At 44.1% G+C, this 19,272-nt stretch overlaps 1 protein-coding gene across 1 annotated transcript in view; it reads left to right on the top strand.

The window, feature by feature from the left end:
* Positions 1-19,272, top strand: part of CDC73 (cell division cycle 73) — a 140,519-nt gene that overhangs the window by 27,591 nt on the left and 93,656 nt on the right. Inside the window, exon 8 of the mRNA XM_042464342.1 lies at positions 17,284-17,382. Coding sequence (XP_042320276.1) covers positions 17,284-17,382 — 99 coding nt within the window. The remainder of the gene's footprint in view (positions 1-17,283; positions 17,383-19,272) is intronic.

The following is a 19,272-nucleotide window of genomic DNA, read 5'->3' as shown; positions in this document are numbered from 1 at the left end:
CCGGCCAGGGGGTGGAGGCGCGGCCGCACCGGGCGGAGGCGGCTGCCTCACAGCCCGCTGCTGGAGCCGGGGCTCCCCATCCGACCCGGTCAGGGTTGGCCCAGGGTGAGCCTGCACCGCCGCCGGACGAGACCGCGCAGGGGGAAGAGGTAAGCCGCCCCGCTCCGCGGGCGCTTCGCTGGCCCTGCTTCCCCCCAGACCCTTCTGCCAGGGGCTCCCAGGACCCCCTGCTAGATGAGGGAGACCCCAGGGGAGCGCCAGGGTGGGGGAACGGACCCTTCATGCCCCCGTTTTGCCCCCCCTTCTTTGGCTGGCCGGGGCCCTTCTTCCAAGCCTCCTCCATCCCCTCAGGACCGCCGCCCAGTTCAGGCGATCGGGAGGGTTTTTACGGGCCCCAATGGGGGTTCTCCTGGCCGGCGGCCCCCAGTCTTGGGTGGTTTCCCACCGGAGGGACGGGTTCACCACCCCCAAGCCGCGGCGCCAAACCACACAGTCGTGCGGTTGCCGCTGGAGGCCACCATCTCAGCCACGTGGACCGCGATGGCAGCAGCCATCTTGGCCACGTGGACCTCCGTGGGGGCGGCCATCTTGCCTCGGAGGGCAGGGAGGGCGGCGGCGGCCATGCCCCACGTGACCCGGAAATGGGGTCACGGGACCGCGCAGCGGCTAGTAGCGGGGGACAGGGCGCCATGGAGGACCGGGATGGCGGCGGCCCTAAGAGGCGCCGGTCCCCCCATTCTCGAGACAGGGGTTCAGGCAGTCACTCCTGCTCCAATAACTCCCACTCCCAAGGCCCACCGATTGAGTCACTCATACAGAGGGAGGGTGACGACATGACCCCTAGGGACCGCGCGGGCCCCCGATCCCTGGATCGACCTTCCTCCTCTAGATCTAGACAGGGTGATTTTTCCGATTCAGGCTCCGAATCGGATCACTCCCATCAACCACCAGCTAAAAGAACTAGATATGCAAGGGAGTCGTCCAAGAGAAAGAGGTCCCCATCCCAATCCTTGGAGGACGGAGGGGCCCCCATAGCCCTGGAGTCCGAGGTTTCAGAATCTGAGGAAGGTGAACTCTCTCAAGAGGAGGGAGAAGAGTCTAGAGACACCCCCATGTCCTCTCGTCTTCTCAGACCAGATGACTACCCACTCCTTATTAAAAAAACCATTAAAACTCTTGGCATCACGGTGCCATCTAGTGAGACTCCAAAGATTGACTCAGACCTTCCTAGGGTGGGCGAAGAGCTCTTCCCAGTCACAGGCCCTTCAGTACAAGAGCTTGCTTGTCCCTACAACATTATGCAGATCATTAGAGACGAATGGAACAAACCAGCAGCATCTAGGCCCAATCATAGCGCCATTCGTAAACATTACATCCTCCAGCGGGGTGTGATGGATAGCCTCAAGGTCCCCCTAGTGGACGCTCCGGTGTCGGCTCTGGTTTCTTCTGCTGTGTTCACTAGAGATGGCGAGGACACCCTCAGAAACCCAGAGAATAGGAGGGCAGAGGGAGCACTCAAAAAAACCCACGAGGCTATCTCTATTGCCATTAGGGCGGCGACCACTGTTTCCTTAGTGATGCGAGCCTCCCTCCAGTGGGCCAAGGAGCTCCTAGAACTCCTCCCACACTCAGACACCAAGGTCAGACAAACCATTAACAAAATCTCTAAGGCTTTGGCCTTGGGGGCCGACGGCACCTTGGACACCATCCAACAATGTGCCAGGGCACAGGCGTCGGCTGTGGCGGTCAGACGTCAGTTCTGGCTCAAGAACTGGCAGGTAGACTCCAGGTCTAAGCAAAATTTGGCCTTCACCCCCTTTCTCGGTACCAAACTGTTTGGAGAGTCCCTAGACCCAGTGTTAGTTGAGGGAAAGGATAAAAAGAAAACTTTGCCCTCAACAAAAAAGAGAGAGGATAAAAGACAGTTCAGAAAATCTTCTTCCTTTCGCTCTTCACGCTCCTTTTTTCCCTCCAACTCCTTTCAAGCCAGGGAGTCTAGACATAACAAGCCTCGCTGGGGGGACGCTAAGTCCAACAAACAGGGCCGATCCACCTTCCCCTCCAAGGGTGGAGGAGGTTCCAAACATCAAACAAACCAACAAGCATGACGGGGCCCCTCCAGTAGGGGGTCGCCTTCAGGGATTCGCAACGGTTTGGGAGGGCTCCACAACAGACAGATGGGTTCTCGACACCATCCGCGAGGGATACAGACTAGAGTTTCTCCATACACCTCGAGATCTCTTCATCCCTTCCCCCAAATCCAGCGATCCCGAAAAACACTGCCTCCTACTGGAAGCCATCGACCGCCTGGTCTCTGTCAACGCCATCGAAGAAGTCCCAGCAGACCAGAGAGGCAGGGGTTGTTATTCCACTTTCTTTCTGGTGCCCAAGAAGAACGGGACCTGGAGGGCCATCTTGAACTTGAGACCACTCAACCAGTTCATACTCAAGAAAAAATTCAGGATGGAGACCCTCAAGACTATTCTGGACAGTCTTCAGCCCAACGACTTTCTCTCCTCTATAGACCTCCAAGATGCTTATCTCCATATTTTAATCCACCCCTCCTCCCGTCGTTTCCTCCGGTTCAAATATGGCAGGCGCCGTTTCCAGTTCAGGTCACTTCCCTTTGGCCTTTCGTCCGCTCCCAGGGTTTTCACCAAAATCATGGTGGCTCTGGTCGCTCATTGGAGGACACAGCTCATCCACGTTCACCCATACCTGGACGACCTCCTAATCAGGGCCCCCTCTATTCAACAGCCCATACAGGACACTGCCAGGGTCCTCAGATCATTGGAGGACCACGGCTTTCTGGTCAACCTGGACAAGAGCTCCATTCAGCCCAGTCAGCAGATCCCCCACCTGGGATCTCTGATAGACACTCACTCGGGGACGGTCTGCCTGACTCCAGAGCGGATCGCGACCATTCAGAAGACAACCATGAGGGCTCTCAGATCGCCCCAAGCCAGCCTACAGCTACTCTCCCGCCTGCTGGGACTGATGATAGCAGCTATAGAATGCCTACCCTGGGCGAGATTCCACGCCAGACCTCTTCAATGGCTTCTCCTCCCACACCAACAGGCCATCGCCCAAAGGAGTCACCGCAAAATACAGATACACGACCAGGTTCGACAGTCTCTCAGATGGTGGACATCCCAGGCAGTATCCAGGGGCCGCCCCATATGGGAGACAGACAAGATCCAGATCACCACAGATGCCAGCCTCCGGGGCTGGGGAGCCCACTGCGGGTCCCAACTGGCCCAGGGACGATGGTCGCCGGAAGAACAGTCCCACAGCATCAATTGGCTGGAACTTCGAGCGATACGACTAGCCCTCCAATCCTTCAAAGGGCTAGTTCGTCACAAGACAGTCCTCATACGAACCGACAACATTACCGCCAAGGCACATGTCAACCGCCAAGGCGGAACAAGGTCACGAACCCTGATGAAAGAGGCCCAGCTACTGTTGACATGGGCAGAGACCAACCTTCTATCGCTGCGAGCAGAGCATCTCCAGGGTCAACTAAACTCCAAGGCCGACTGGCTAAGCCGAACAGACATCGATCAAGGAGAATGGAGCCTACACCCAGAGGTGTTCCAGACCATAGTGGAGGTCTTCGGCTCACCAATAATGGACCTGTTCGCCTCACCCATCAATGCCAAGACTCCCAGATTCCTCTCGAGGTTCAAGACACAAGGGGCCGAGGACTTCGATGCGCTGACGTGCCTCTGGCCGGAGGGACTCCTGTATGCCTTCCCTCCAGTATCGCTATTGACAAAACTTCTGTCCAAAGTCCGAAGGACCAGAGCGGTGGTCATCCTGATAGCTCCAGCTTGGCCCAGGCGTCCGTGGTTTTCAGAGCTCCTCAACCTGTCAACACAAAACCTCCCTCTCCCAACCAGACCAGATCTGTTGTCGCAGGGTCAAGTCTTCCATCCAGACCCGACCTGGCTTCAGCTTCACGCCTGGAAATTGAGAGGAACATGCTAACCAAATACGGCTATTCCTCGGAGGTGATAGAGTCGATCCTGGCATCTAGACGCCAGTCGACCATCAAGATTTACGAATACACCTTCACAGCTTTCAAGAGATGGTGTAAACGCAAAAAGAGGGACTTCATCCGGGTCACGGTCTCCACACTCCTACAGTTCCTTCAGGATGGCATCACCCAAGGCCTCAGACCCAACACGGTAAAGAGACAGGTGGCTGCGATTACCTCCATTCTTCCACACGACCAAGCTGCTAGGATCTCCCGTCACCCTCACGTCAAAAGGCTACTCAAGGGAGTTTCCAACAGAGCACCCCCGACTAGACACCGCTTCCCCTCATGGGACCTCCACACAGTCCTCAAAGCCTTGACAATCCAGCCCTTCGAGCCGATGAGAGAGGCTTCTCTAAAGTTCCTCACCTTCAAGACTCTCTTTTTAACGGCAGTGACATCTGCCCGAAGAGTCTCTGAAATCGGGGCCCTGTCGGTAAGAAGTGAGCTGTGCATCATCCGTCCCGACTCAGTTCTGCTAAGACCAGATCCGACCTTCATCCCCAAGGTCAACTCTATTTTCCATTCTTCTCAAGACATCGTTCTGCCTTCCTTTTGCCCCAAGCCAACAAACGACCTCGACAAGATTTGGCACACCTTAGATGTGCGCAGAGCTATTAGGCTCTACCTCAAGAGGACATCAGCCTTTAGAAAAACCGAGGCTCTCTTTGTTTCCTTCCAACCAAGATCCAAGGGCAAGAAGGTCTCACTATCGACGCTCTCCAGGTGGATCAAACAATGTATCATCACAAGCTACAAGACCCTGGACCTGCCTCCTCCTAAGGACATCACGGCCCATTCCACCAGAAGCGCTGCCACCTCAGCAGCTTTCTCCACTAATGCCCCCCTCGTCGAGATTTGCAGGGCGGCCACGTGGAAAACTCAGTCCACGTTCATTAGGCACTACAAGTTGGACGTCTTTCAATCAGCAGAGGCAGCTTTTGGTCGTAGAGTCCTTCAACAAATACTTCCACAGTCACCCCAGGCGTCGGCAGACCCACCCTAAGGGGATCAGCGCTTTTATACATCCCAACGTCAGGATGACCGGCCCCCTTCTCTGCTGGGAAATGGAACGTTAGTCCTTACCTGAGATACGTCCCTTTCCAGCAGAGAAGGTCCAGTCATCCTCCCCACCCTTCTTCCTGCAGACGCCTGAAAACAGATGACTGGAGGGTTGATCTAGAGACTTGGTCTATTGATTTCTTTCTGGACCTTCTGAGCCAGCCCAGTCTGGTTGCCTATTATGTCTAGGGGCCACTGGATGTTCCACGAGGCTGGTCATTGACTGAGGATTGCTAGGGGTCGCTCCGCCCACGATGGTGGGGTCAGGCCCCTGGCCTTTGTTTTTAGATTTTTATCCTGCCTACTGGAGCCTTTACAGGCGGAGCTACCCAACGTCAGGATGACCGGACCTTCTCTGCTGGAAAGGGACGTATCTCAGGTAAGGACTAACGTTCCATTCTGTGAAAAGACAAAGACACTTGCTTTAGAGCAGTTTTAGTGCTGCCATACAGGTGTAGTTTCTAGAGCTCTTTAGAAGAAGGCCTAAAAGGGCAGAGATTGTTCTGTGATGCCCCTTCTTCACATTCTGCCAGCTAGAAAATATATCCTCTCCTCCCTGATATTTGTACCATATTTTCCCTGTAGACCCATGTTGTTCATTTAATTTGATAATGGATGGTTTTTGGAAACAATGGCACTGGTTTCCCGCTGCCCTCATTTGTTGTGCGAGGGAGCCGCAGTGGCCAAACCGCGCGGTCCCCTCGTGCAACAAAAAAAAGCTGCAAAATGCAGCTTCTTTTTGCGGCGCCATTATGATGCCACAAAGCACCATTGGTGCACTTGTGGCATCATAATGGCGCTGACACATGCAGATGCTAAGCGTCCGCTATGTCAAAATGGCGGCGCCCATGTAGAATGGGCACCACCATTTTGTACGTGCTCAGCACGTACTATGGTTAGGGACATCTGGAAAGGACGCCCCTTCCTAACCCTAGTACATGCCGAGCACGTACTTTTTGGTGGTGTGTAACCCGCCAATGATTCTAAGACCTACCATTTGTAAATATTAGCATTTATATTGGTACAACTGGAAAATAGTGAAGTCCAAATTATCTTTTCAGTCCCTCTGTGCCCTGCTCATTGCTAAATTAACATATTCAGAAATTTTTAAGAACATAAACATACTTACTAGAATATAAAGTCTATTGAACCCCCTCTTAAACTTACATTTGTGTTAAACAAGCTTTGAATTATGCTGTTACAGTAAATACTAAGGTGTAATAATTTTTTTTTAACATCAAGCTATATTGCATGTGGGTGAAGAAGAGGAAGAAACACATTAACATCATTTATGCACTGTTGTTTTCCTAGCTTTTTTGGGGTACATTAAAGTGCTTATTTTCATTTAAAACTGCTTAATTAATTGGGCTTCTGTTTCACATTGAGGACTTCAAATGGATTGTATGTAATATTCTTTTATTATAAAAATACTAGTAGAGTAAAATGTGATAATGCAAACTAAATGAGGCATGAAATTTGTTCTGCAGAACATAATCTAACAGTTTTAGTGCCAGGTCCTGTGTTTTTGTAATAGACTGCATTCTGAAGGAGTTTTCAGTAAGACAGCTGTTGTTGGAAAGGACTACTCTTCTGAAACTTTGCCGACTCGTATGAAGTTTGACTTCAGTCTGTGGGTGGCATTCCCCCTTTCTTCATTTGATCAGGCTTAAACTTAGATTTGATTTCAGCAAGTAAAATTCTTAAAGCAACTTTGTGAAACCTATATGAGAAATAATGGTTGACTAAGTTTGAAGGAATCAAAAAGCATATTTCTTTTCATATTTTTGTCATTTTGATCTGGTAAATTGTTTTGTTTTTTTGAATGATTGACTTCAGGATGTGTGGGATAAACTGTGGAATAAAGATGCAGCATTTCCCTGTTGCAACTTGGCTTCTACTGTTTAATCATTCCATAGTTCAAGTTCAGTTGCCAGTTATGGACCACTTGTTGTCTAGTTCTTAAGAAATTCTCACTATAGTGGTGGTACAGAGCATGTTGTTTGCTCGTGTTCCAAATAAATACTTGTTCAAAGAACTGTGAATTTCATACTAAAAGAGAATATAATGAAACACCAGTTAAAAGTATCTTGAAGTATCTGGAATGGATTAGATTTGAAGCCACGGCAAACACTTGCTCAGAGAGTAGAAGGATCTATGATTTTATTTTACTCAAAATGAAGTAAAATAGGTTGTACAATAACTGATTGGCATAACTCAAAGTGAATATACCCCTTGAGTTAGATCTTAGTGCCTCAAGTAAAAAAGACTATTTAATGCATTTGCCTTCTGAACTCTTAAATTCATGTATATTATACAGGTTTTTTATGTGTTCCTGCAATATTAGTTATTGTTATGATGACCAAGCAACATTAACAAGATTGGGTATACTGTGATTCAGCACAAGTGAAGGATGGTATTGGACACAGGCATCAGTTTTCAGTAAACTTCATTTATGGAGATGTGTAGTGAAACTTTGGTAGTTTTGAATAATAAAAATGAGTCGCCAAAGTGTGTCTTTGTATAATGCGTATTTCCTCTTTTTTCTATGTAAAATTGGACATCCCAGCATAAATAGAACTGAATTTGAAATATATTGGCATGATTTCTAGTCCTCAAAATTGACTCTTCTGGCGTTCCCATTTGTTGTATTGGCATTGACATATAACAGATAGCTGGGTCCCAGGATTTATTTTGTAGCACATGAATACAGTGTGCCTGCGTTATACGTGGCTTTCAGCATATGCTGAAAGCTGCGCGGGGAGGAAGGGGTGGTGCGTCCCATAGGGACGAATGGGGTGTGTCCCTGTTCCACCGCATGCACAAGCCCCATTCTTTTAAATGGGGCTCGAGCATAGGTGTTTTTTGTTTTACGCGGGGGAGTCTGGAATGGATCCCCGCATAAAAAGGCACATTTGGCAAAACTTAAAATGTTCTACTGCCACCCCTTAAGGCTAGATTGTTAGAGTCTGGCTCTGATGTACTAATTGCTGGCAATCAGTATACCCAGTACAGATCTAAATGGACCCAACTGACTTGATGTAAGACAGCTTCGTATGTTCATATGACATGCTTAATTGTTTTGGATCAAAATTGGTAGAACAGTTGGCTTCCAGGTCAATGTAAGTAGATGGGTGAAGTATACTTTCTTACAACAGTTCATCTTTTTATCTTATTTATAACATATTAATACTGTGTGGAGTCGAAGACTTTCTTGGGGGTTTTGTGGGGTTTTCAAGCTATGAGGCCATGTTCTAGAAGAGTTTCTTCCTGACGTTTTGCCAGCATCTGTGGCTGGCATCTTCAGAGATGTGGCTGGCATCTTTCTCTGAAGATGCCAGCCACAGATGCTGGCGAAACGTCAGGAAGAAACTCTTCTAGAACATGGCCTCATAGCCTGAAAACCCCACAAAAAACTATTAATACTATCCTTCCTCCAAGGCAAAATGTGGATTCAGAGAATCAAACACAGCCTAATCAGACACTGTAACTTGTACTCAAGTTCCTCTCAAGAATGCCTTTCATGCAGGCCTTGCTTAGCGTTTTATAGACTTAGAATAAAACTATGGCTTAAACATAATTGTTATTCCCAATTAGAGTAGACCCACTGAATCAGTGAGATTTAGAGCATTATTGATTTGCCTTTCATTAATTGATTCAGTGGACCCACTGTGATTGGGAATAGCAATTGAATCTAGTCCAATGTGCTGTAAGATTCTCTCACAGCGGTTAGATGTGGATTAAGGCATGCAGGCACATCTCTCTCCTTTCCCTTGGGATGATATCACTGTCCATGCATAACAAGAGTTAGGATTGCAGTGTTACTCAGGGCCTCTAGACTTCAAGGGGGAGGGAATAGGGAGTGTCCAGCTTGGTAGTTTAGTTTGTGAAAGCATTGTATAAAACTAATTGTTTTATGTAAACTGATATGTCTTGGCCATCTGTTGCAATATATGTGGGTATTACTACTGATCATCACCTCCTTCTAGGTCTAATTGTCTGGAGCAGATGCTTCTTTCTTGCATGTAAAAGATGTCCAGGCGTAACAGATGGATATTTTTTGTGCATGTGTGATGTTCCTACAGTAGTGCATTCAGCTGAACAAATGCAAATAGCAGATTTTCAGCCTGCAGGCAGTGGAGCACATGTTGGTCTACCAAGTACTTCTAAAATCATGCAGAGCTTGAGTTTCCTTAATTTCAGCCATTCAGAAACACTGCATGACCAACTCTTGGTTTAATAAACCAGTATATGTATGAGCTTTGTGCATCCACACTCCTGCTTTCCTGAGGTGAGTGGGCAAACAAGCCACAAAGATGAATACAGTGGGCCCTCCTCTTACGTAGGGGGTCCATTCCAGATCCCCCCACGTAAGGGGAAATCCATGTATGCTCACGCACCATTGTTTCCAATGGGGCGCATGCTTGCAGCTCAGAGCAGCATGCACACCATTGCTTTAATTGCATCAAGGCTTCCACGTAAGCTGGAAGCCGTGCACTGTGCACTCTGCCCTTCTTTTATGCGGGGGATCCGTTCCGTTCCAGAACCCCCCGCGTAAGGGAAAAAACGTGGATGCTCAAGCCCCATTCAGATGAATGGGGCTTGTGCCCGTTGCGGTGCGGCAGTGGCATGCGGGGGCGCATGTCACTGGAGCGCCTGCCATTGTTTCCTTATGGCACACTGCTCCCTTCCTTCCGTCCTGGCTTCCAGCCTATGCTGGAAGCCACATAAAACGCGCCTGCATATAATACAGGCGCACTGTATAACTCCAGATCACTGTTGCATTTGAACAAAGAAATTTATGGTAAATGTCTTTCAAACAGGCCTGAACATGAAGCCATAATTAGAAAGTGTGTTTTGAAGCAAGGTTTGTTTGGAAACCTTTTATCATCATTGTTGCATCCAACTGTATGTTGGAAACTATTGGTAATTTTAGCTTCCAGGATTCATTCTTCATTCTTGCAAAAAAGGAGTGAAACCACGAGCAAAGAGGTGTAGGTACATGGAACCTGTGTATATTTTTGTTTATTAAGACAGTATTTCAACTTCAAAACATGGCTTATAAACATTAAAGACACAGATTCTCTTCCACATGGTTTAAATCAGGGGCTCCCAACCTGGGATGACTACACCCCCCAGGAGGTGCGGAACAGAATTTCAGGGAGTGTAACAAAGGTACTGTTTTACAATTTTACTGTATAAATTAGAATCTAATTGCTCAGTTTATATTTGCATATTATGCAGTGGGTTAAAAACTTATTTTTGTTTCAGTCTGTTCACTTGCAGTAGTGTATGTTGTTCAATTTGTGTTTCAAAAATTAGAAATTATACTACTTCATCTTGTAGGGTTTGAGAACATTAATCAAACATTTTCTAGGGGTGTGAAGTATGGAAAAAGTTGGGAACCACTGGTTTAAACAAACCTGGTTTAAACCAGCCAACTCTGATTATTCAGACTTCAGCAGCCCCCTTTCTGTTGTCATCCATGTTTGAAATGGTTTCTGAGAGGTGCATCACTGCAGTGATCTTTGAGGGCTCACCATCATCCTAGATAGAGGCTACTGCTTTTATTGAAAATGCTAATGAAGCCATCTTTTGAACCTATGAGACATTTCATTGTCTCTACTGTCTTCTAAAGTGGCCTCCTTAGAAGCAGTTGACAGCTGGAAGACTGTTCCAAGTTGTCAGCCCTGTCATTGTGATACCATATGTGCAGCCTTCCTCAAGACCTTGCATGTTTATATCTTTTCGTCTTAGAATTACTTCTTCCTTTCATACCTCCCAATAAGTACTTACCTAGCTTCTGTCTAAATTCATTTCCATTCTGGGAGGCCTTTTGGCTGAAGAGTGACACAAAACAAGTACATAATACAGTTGGCCTTCCCTATTCACTGGTTCTTTATCCATTGATTCAAGCATCTTCTACTTGAAAATATTTGAAAAATATATAAATTCTGAAAAGCAAACCTTGATTTTGCCATTTTATATAAAGGACACCATTTTATTATACATTGCATTTAATGGGATGAGCATCCATGGATTTTGGTATCCACAGGATGTCCTGGAACCAAGCTCCAATGGATACCAAGGGCCCACTGTAAATACTTTTTCATCTGACCATGTAGCTGTGCATAATATTGATGTGTGAAGAATAGTTGAAATACATATTAGAAAGGCAAAGGTCTTCGTGAGTTCTACTGTTTGCTTATATCTTTATGTCTGGTCTCCTTAGGTCGTAGAGTTTTGAGAAACAGTGGTGGGATACAGACTGCCCATTTGGGGTAGCCTGCAGCTGCCCCTTAACACCACGTATTGGGGCCAGGGCAGCCACAGCGGCAGCTCAGGCGGCCTCAATCCAGTGCTTTTCGGGACCAGGGAGAAGCGGCAAAATGCCGCTCCTCCCTGGTCCCGAAAAGGGGTGTCCTTGGGGCTTCATGCCCCAGGACACCCCGGGAGCTGCTGCCAGAAGAGAAAGGGGCCGCTCAGCCTCTTTCTTCTCGCTTCGTTCCTGCAGCCATTTTATGGCTGCGGGAACGAGGCGCTCCCCAAGAAGGAGCTCCGTTTCAGAGCTCCTTCCGGCACCACTGAAAGGGTGCCACAAGTGCCCTGCAGCGGCGTGAGCACGTCACACCCATGCCGTGCTGTTTGGCTGTGGCGTGGCCATGATGTCGTAATGGCAGCACCCATGTATACAGGGTGCCCCCATTATCAAGCCACAGGTATGTGCTAGGGTTGTGGGGTGTCTGTAAAGGATGCCCTGAGGCAACCGTAGCATGTATCCAGGCCGGTGCAAAGCGCCAGTCTGGAAAGCGCCAATGTAAGGTAGATTAAGGGTTTTAGCTTTCAGGTGTATCACTTTGCAAAGGGCCCAAACCACCTCAACAGTGGTTCATTTGTGCTAGATTTTCTGACACATTTACTGCCTTGTCTTTGAAATGCAACAGCTTGGAGTGCCTCAACCACTTTCATCAGGCTTTCCAGAATGGGTAAATTCAAGTCTGGTGGAAATTTCTCTGGTAGAAGAAGGTTACCTTTTGTAGAAGCGTGATTGGACTAGCAAGGAGTTACTTTTGGTAGAATAGTCACTGGGCTAGGAAGTAGGCATTCTTGTACTTAAGGCCAGTGGAGGCATGCATATGCCCTACTTTGTGTGGCTTTCTTCTCTCGCCAACCTGGAGATTGGTATGTTTGACACTTTCTGGATTAAGAGTAGAAATTCACATTCTCCTTTGCTAGATGTTCACAGATACTTTAAGTCTCAGATTCTTTCAATTCCATTATGTCTACATGGTTTCCTCTATGTTTTGAACCCTATCCTCCTTTTTGATATGCCCTTATCTTGAACTGTGCAGAGAAATTGCACAAAGGACTCTGAGCAGTTACATATCTAATCTCTTATGTGACCTTACTTGTTTCTTAGTATAGTCCACTTCTGCAGATTTCTCCCCTCTACCAACCCAGAATATGTCTGGATGGTGGCTATCCAATGTAGAGTTCCAAGAACAATCCAAGAAGCTGTTTTTATACTTAAAAAGCAGCTGCCAGTCTGACTAATTGAAAAGACACAAAGGTTTCACTGGTAATCAGTTCTTTAAAAATCTGGCTTGGTTCAGAAGATATTAGGCTTTGGAGAAATTTTAAAAAGTAATGAGCGTTCTTCTGAGGTCAGATCTTCTTGTTAAGAACCCAGAAGGAAGGAAGGAGGGATTACATGGTTGCTGTCGGTTTGGAATTTAGAATTATTGTGGTTATTTTCCAGTTTCCTTTTTCCTTTCCCTCCTCTAATTTCTTCATTTTGCGTGTGTGTTTTGGGGGGGGGGGGTCTGTTTTCTGCTATATTTACGTTTCAGTTTAACTTAACTAGAGCTCTGTTCTTGAGCTCTTACAGTATTTTGTTAAAGTAATGAGGTTTTAATTTATTAGTGTTATTCTGACAGAACACTGGGTAAGTTATGGTTGTTTTCTAGAATTTATGCACCCATTGTTCCAGGCTTTGCTTGCTAATGCTCTTGAAGATTAAAGATGTGCTTCAGCTGAGCAGGTCATGAAATGATACTGTTTACCTGTATTTTGTTTTCGAAGAAAATGAATGAAAAGGTCAAGACAGGTAAAGCAAACAAACAAATTATTTATTGTAGTATAGAGTTTGCTGATGATCATCTACTGCTAATATACCAATTGAAGGATTTGTACCTAATAAAATATTAATTGAATGTGTGGACAGTTTGCAAGAATTAACTGCTTGGAAAAGCCTTCAGTAGTTAATCATAAAGCTGAAATGCTCAGAATTTCATGTGAAACAAAATGCAGATACCCTTGTTGTTTTTATCCTGAGACATCGTCTCTTTATAGGAACATTTTTAGGTTATACAGTAGATGAAAAGAAATCAGGTCCAGGTTATAGGGAAAAAGCAGAACTGTAAAAGTGGAACATTTATAATTTATTATAGAGTGGCCCTGCTGCATTGATGCACTAGTGATCTATGGAGTGCAGTGTCCTCAGTTTGCCATGCCCCATGTTATTCAGTGATAGTGTATGCATACTGACGTGGGCACATTGCTGCCCATTGAATAACAAGGGGCATGGTCATCTGGGTTTTTTCCCATCCATGGCTAGGAGTAGGGGACACCAAACCCTCATGTATGGGAAACATTCCACTGTACTTTTCCATTTGGGGGTGGAAATGGGTGTGCCTTTGGACACTAATGTCATATACCCTGAATCAAAATGAAAGTCAGATATAAGACAGCTATAAACATAAGAAATCATTTGCCTTATTTGTCTGCCTCCTATAGTATTGTTTGCTCCAGTGAGCATCACTCATTAATGGGTCTAAATACTGCAGTTAAGAAAGTTATGTTACATATCTCCACCTGTCAACCTTCATAGGTCAGATGGACCATCAGTAAAGATTCAGTTGTTGACTAGAATTCCTGGGCAAGGTAGACCCCAACAATTTAGGGTCTTCAAGTTTAATCATTAAATCATTAATCTGAATGGAGACTGCACTCAAGAAATCAGAATAGGACTTGGAAGGGCAGCTGTGAAGGAACCAGACAAGATCCTGAAATGTCAAGATATATAATTGAATACAGTGGTACCTCGGGATACGAAATACCCAGGTTACGAAATTTTCGGGATACGAAAAAATCCCATAGGAAAACATTGTTCCGGGTTACGAATGTTTTTTCGGGTTACGAAAAAACTTTTGGTGCTTTTTTCGGCTTTTTCGCACGGAATCGCGGCTTTTCCCCATTAGCGCCTATGCCAATTCGGCTTACGAAGGCTTTTCGGGTTACGAAAGCGGCCGCGTTACGAATTAATTTCGTAACCCGAGGCACCACTGTACTAAAATTAAGATTGTCAGTGTTGTTGTTTTAACTGAAGTTGTATTTTAACTTACACATATCTGTCGGATTGTTGTTGTTCCCTACCTCGATCCATAGTGAGAGGCAGGTAAGAAATAGTAATAATAATAATAATAATGATGATGATGATGAATTATTATTATTATTATTATTATTTCTTACCTGCCTCTCACCATGGATCGATGCAGGGAACAACAACAAAGCAACAGAATAAGTGTCAGTTAAAATACAACTTCAGTGAAAACACACATAAGTTTAAAAGAACAAACAAGACACATACATATTAAAACAATATAAATTTAAAATTCATTTTTTAAAATTTAAAGTTTTAAAAATCATCTGCTGGAAGAAAGTAGTCTTCAATGCTGTTTTAAATTCAGACAGCATATTCAGTTGTATCTCTTCCGGCATGTCATTCCACAGCCTAGGGGCAGCTGCAACAAAAGTCCTCTGGCTGACAGTTGCCAACCTACCATAGTCCTGGTTGACTGGAGTAAACATCCACCATGTGGATTATATGGAAAGAGGCGTTCCTATAGGTAACCTGGAACCAAATCATGCAGTGATGGCGAACCTATGGCACGCGTGCCAGAGGTGACACTCAGAGCCCTCTCTGTAGGCACATGTGCCATAGCCCCAGCACATAGTTTGCCATAGTTTGTTACTAGAAAGCCAGAGGGGCACGGCACTTTGCAATAAATAAGTGGGTTTTGGGTTGCAGTTTGGGCACTCGGCCTCTGAAAGGTTCATCATCACTGATGTAGGGCTTTAAAGGTAATAACCAATGCTTTGTACCTTGCCTGGAAACTAACTGGCAACCAGTGGAGTGATTTTAAAATTGATGTGATATTATCACTCCTAGATGTCCAAGTAACCAATCTGGCTGCCATGTTCTGAACTAATTGAAGTTTCAGAACTTGGTACAGAGGTTGCCCAGTATACAGCTCATTGCAGAAGTCCAGCCTTGAGATTACCAGTGCATCTTTAAGTCCTTCCGCTCTAGGTAGAGACACAGCTGGTGTAACAGTCAAAGCTGATAGTACGCATTCATGGCCATTGCATCTATCTGAGTTGTTATTTGGAGCAATGGATCCAGAAGCGCCCCCAAGCACGGTTTTTCAAACACGGTTTGAAAATGTTCCAAAAAAGTATAAATTTACCTTGATGTTCCATTTTTTATTAGGGACACCATTTTGCTATGTCATTATACTTAATGGGACTTGAGCATACACGGATTTTGTTATACACGGGGGATCTTGGAACCAAACCCCAGCGTATAACAAGGATCCACTGTATTATTTGGCCTTTGACCATGAGTGTTCTCCTATGTTAAACTGACTCTTGAGTCTTATCTTGACTTACACGCCAAGACCCAAAATGGCCAAGGTGTAACCTAGCAGTAGAATTTCAGGTATGAAATACTGTATTTGTAAACACACATTCTATTCTTAAAGGGACATTCTGCTTTCATATATAGACATCTCTCATTTATTGATTCCTTTGTTAGTACATCTCTTTTTTACTGAGGTTTTTGGGCATACATAGCTAGATATGGACTCCTCCTTACTCCTCCCTTCCATAGAAAAGAAATAATAATAATAATAATAATAATAATAATAATAATAATAATAATAATAATAATAATAATAATAATTTTATTTGTACAGTATACCGCTTTTCCATCTGATCAAAGCGGTTCACAGCACCATGCAATACAATACAAAACAGTACAATAATCAAACAATACAATATAATATCAGTTACATTAGCAATATTACACAGTTCAATAAAAATCTCATAGCAAATACAAATCAATTTAAAAACAATCGGTTGTGGTTGGCTATCCAGGTCTTAATTAGGGTAATCTATCTAAAACCTACACAGAGACTCCAATCCAAGTGATTCCACCCGCTAGACTTGAAACTGGAGTTCAGATCAGCCCACCCCAACATGTGTAGTGATAGATTCGAGAGGACACTACTAGACTACATCCAGAAACAAAAATTATTGTAATTAAAACATACTTATGCAGAGAATCCTAATGGCTACAAAGGATTTCTAAAGCCCCTCCTACTTCAATAAAGTATTTGTACAGTAGACTATAATGTAGTATGATGATGTGGTTACTAAGAATATGATTTATGCAGTGATACAACTCTGAAATAAGCAAATTATGATCAGATTTTTAAAAATGGTGGTTGGCAGAGAGAGATAATTCACAACTACTATAGGCTAATATTGGCTTTGTCAAGACATTGGGTCTGGTTCATAGAAAGTCTTTGGACAACAGAAAGAGAGACATTTTTACTGTGTGAGAAAGTGCATGTTTATATATATGGGTCACTGAGTAAACACTGCATATGATTTTTCATCAACATGTATAAACTGATAAAATATTTCCTCAACTGTTGCTGTATTGAGAGTGGGATGAATTGATGAGAGATTCTGAAAAAATACATTTAAGTGTAGTATTTGAAGCAGGGCACACAAGCAATCGGAAATGTATTAAAAGACTATTTTAACATTCTGTTTATCTCTTGTTCTGTGCAAATTTACTAGAAAATGTCTGAACATATGACTTGTAAAGTGCAGATGGAAGGAGAAAGGATTGTCAGAGAAATGTGTATGTCTTTGACAGATGCATGTCTAATCATTCGTAATGTCTTCCAGCTATGCTTCTGAGCCTTTAGGATGTATATTCTGAGTGCATAGGATGTATATAACTTAAATTTACTACACTTATGTTAATACAGCCACTTATGGAGCAGCATATGACACTGATAATACAGTAGTAAATTTAATCTCCCTTTATTTTCTAGAACTTTGCCAAGAACATCTTTGCAATTCTTCAGTCAGTCAAAGCTAGAGAAGAAGGCCGTGCACCTGAACAAAGACCAGCACCAAATACAGCACCGGTGGTAAGAGTGATTCCTCAGTTCAAGATAGACTGCCCTAATTAGAAGAAGAAGAAACAAAGAGAAATAATGGGATATTTTGGGTGTAATTAAAACAAAAAAGACTTCCAGTTTTATTTCATTTAATTTTTAACCAGTTATGATTAGCGTTCTTTTTTGAGCATCTTGTGATGTCATTAGTGTTTGAAAATCTTATACAAATACACAGGCTAGAAGAAATGCTGTTGACAAGCTTTATTGAAACAGAACGACTTCAGATTTTGATAGAGTGGTGGCAAATGTATATGTTAGTTACTATTTGTACCTTATTTTTTTCTTAAAGCCAAAGTGACAAAATGTATTGATATTCTAGAATAAATGTAGAAAATGCTTGAACTAGTGTTCCTATTAAAAATAGATGTATTTATTAAAAAAAAAGAGAAATTTCAAATAAGTTTAAGTTCAAATAGAAAGGCTGTCTGGAGTAATGTTGTTGTTGTTGTTGTTGTTGTTTTGCAAACTTCCTTTATATTAGAACAAAACTGATTGAGAATTTGTTGTGTTGTATAACTAAATTATAGTGACCCTATTAGTATAGTAGCTTTATACAGAGCTGACCTTAAGTGCCAACCAGTCTAGATGGCCTTCTGCTGGTGCCATGCCTCCAGCCATAGCATCTGCATTGCTGGTTATCTGTCTCTTACTGGGCCCAACATTAGAAACAAGAGCAGATTATTATTTATTATTATTATAGTTAATAATAACTATAAATCAATAAAAATAAAATCTCCCAATAGTGTACAATCTGCAAAATACGTATAAAACAATAGATAATACTGTAATATAAAATAGAATTGGTTAAAATAAGCAGGCAACAATTAAAAACAACAACATCAACTATCCAATCAAAAATCAGATAGACACAGTGCCTTGGAACGCTTCCCTGAACAGGATAGTTTTAAACTCAGATTTAAAAGTGGTCAAAGAAGTGATAACCTGTGTTCGTGGGGGAAGAAGGAGTGAGGGGCAGCAAATGAGAAGGGATGAATCCGGGATGGGGCAGTGGAGATCCTAGGCTGGAACAGCAGACCTTGACTAGTAGAATAGAGGGTACAAGAGGGAATGTACAGAGAAAGAAGTTCAGATAATTGATCCAAACCATATATTTTAATGCACGGTACTTACCTTTCATTTCAAATTGCCATCGCACACACACACAAACACCCCCCCCCCCCTCAAGTTCATGTTTCTAATTTTTCCAATGGCTTGTGCACTTTCACCGTTCTGTCCTTGCCTGTGTGTACGTCATAACAAGAAGACTTCCATGATTGCAGTATACACTTTAACACTTAAGTGGATGAGTTTTTTTTCAGATAGACGATACTGAATGATTGAAATTGCAGTGGTACCCCGGGATACGAATGCGCCGCCTTACGAAATTTCCGGGTTACGAAAAAATCAATAGGAAAAAACTGTTCCGGGTTACGAAGGTTTTTTCGGGTTACGAAAAATTTTTTGGTGCTTTTCGGCGCTATTTCGCACGAAATCGCGGCTTTTCCCCATTAGCGCCTATGGCTTTTTCGGCTTACGAAGCATTTCGGGTTACGAACGCGGCGGCGGAACGAATTATTTTCGTAACCCGGGGTACCACTGTGTATGAATAAATTGCCTATGCAAAAGATTGATGAATGGGAATTTAGTGCACCATTACGTTGGCAGCATTTAAAATATATTTAGTAGGAAAGGCTTATTTTCCCTTCCAAGTTTGTACTTAATTTGTACAGTTCAAGATTTACTTAACAATTAATCACTCAGTCTTGCTAGAATCTGTATGAAGTCACAACATCATTTAAATCAGTTCTTCATAGGATGTTGGACGTGGATGGAGGACCCATAGGAGTGTCTTGAAGCTGC

The sequence above is a fragment of the Sceloporus undulatus genome, chromosome 4 (genome assembly GCF_019175285.1).
Source record: "Sceloporus undulatus isolate JIND9_A2432 ecotype Alabama chromosome 4, SceUnd_v1.1, whole genome shotgun sequence".
Lineage (NCBI taxonomy): Eukaryota > Metazoa > Chordata > Lepidosauria > Squamata > Phrynosomatidae > Sceloporus > Sceloporus undulatus.
This window is presented reverse-complemented; position numbering and strand designations above follow the sequence as displayed.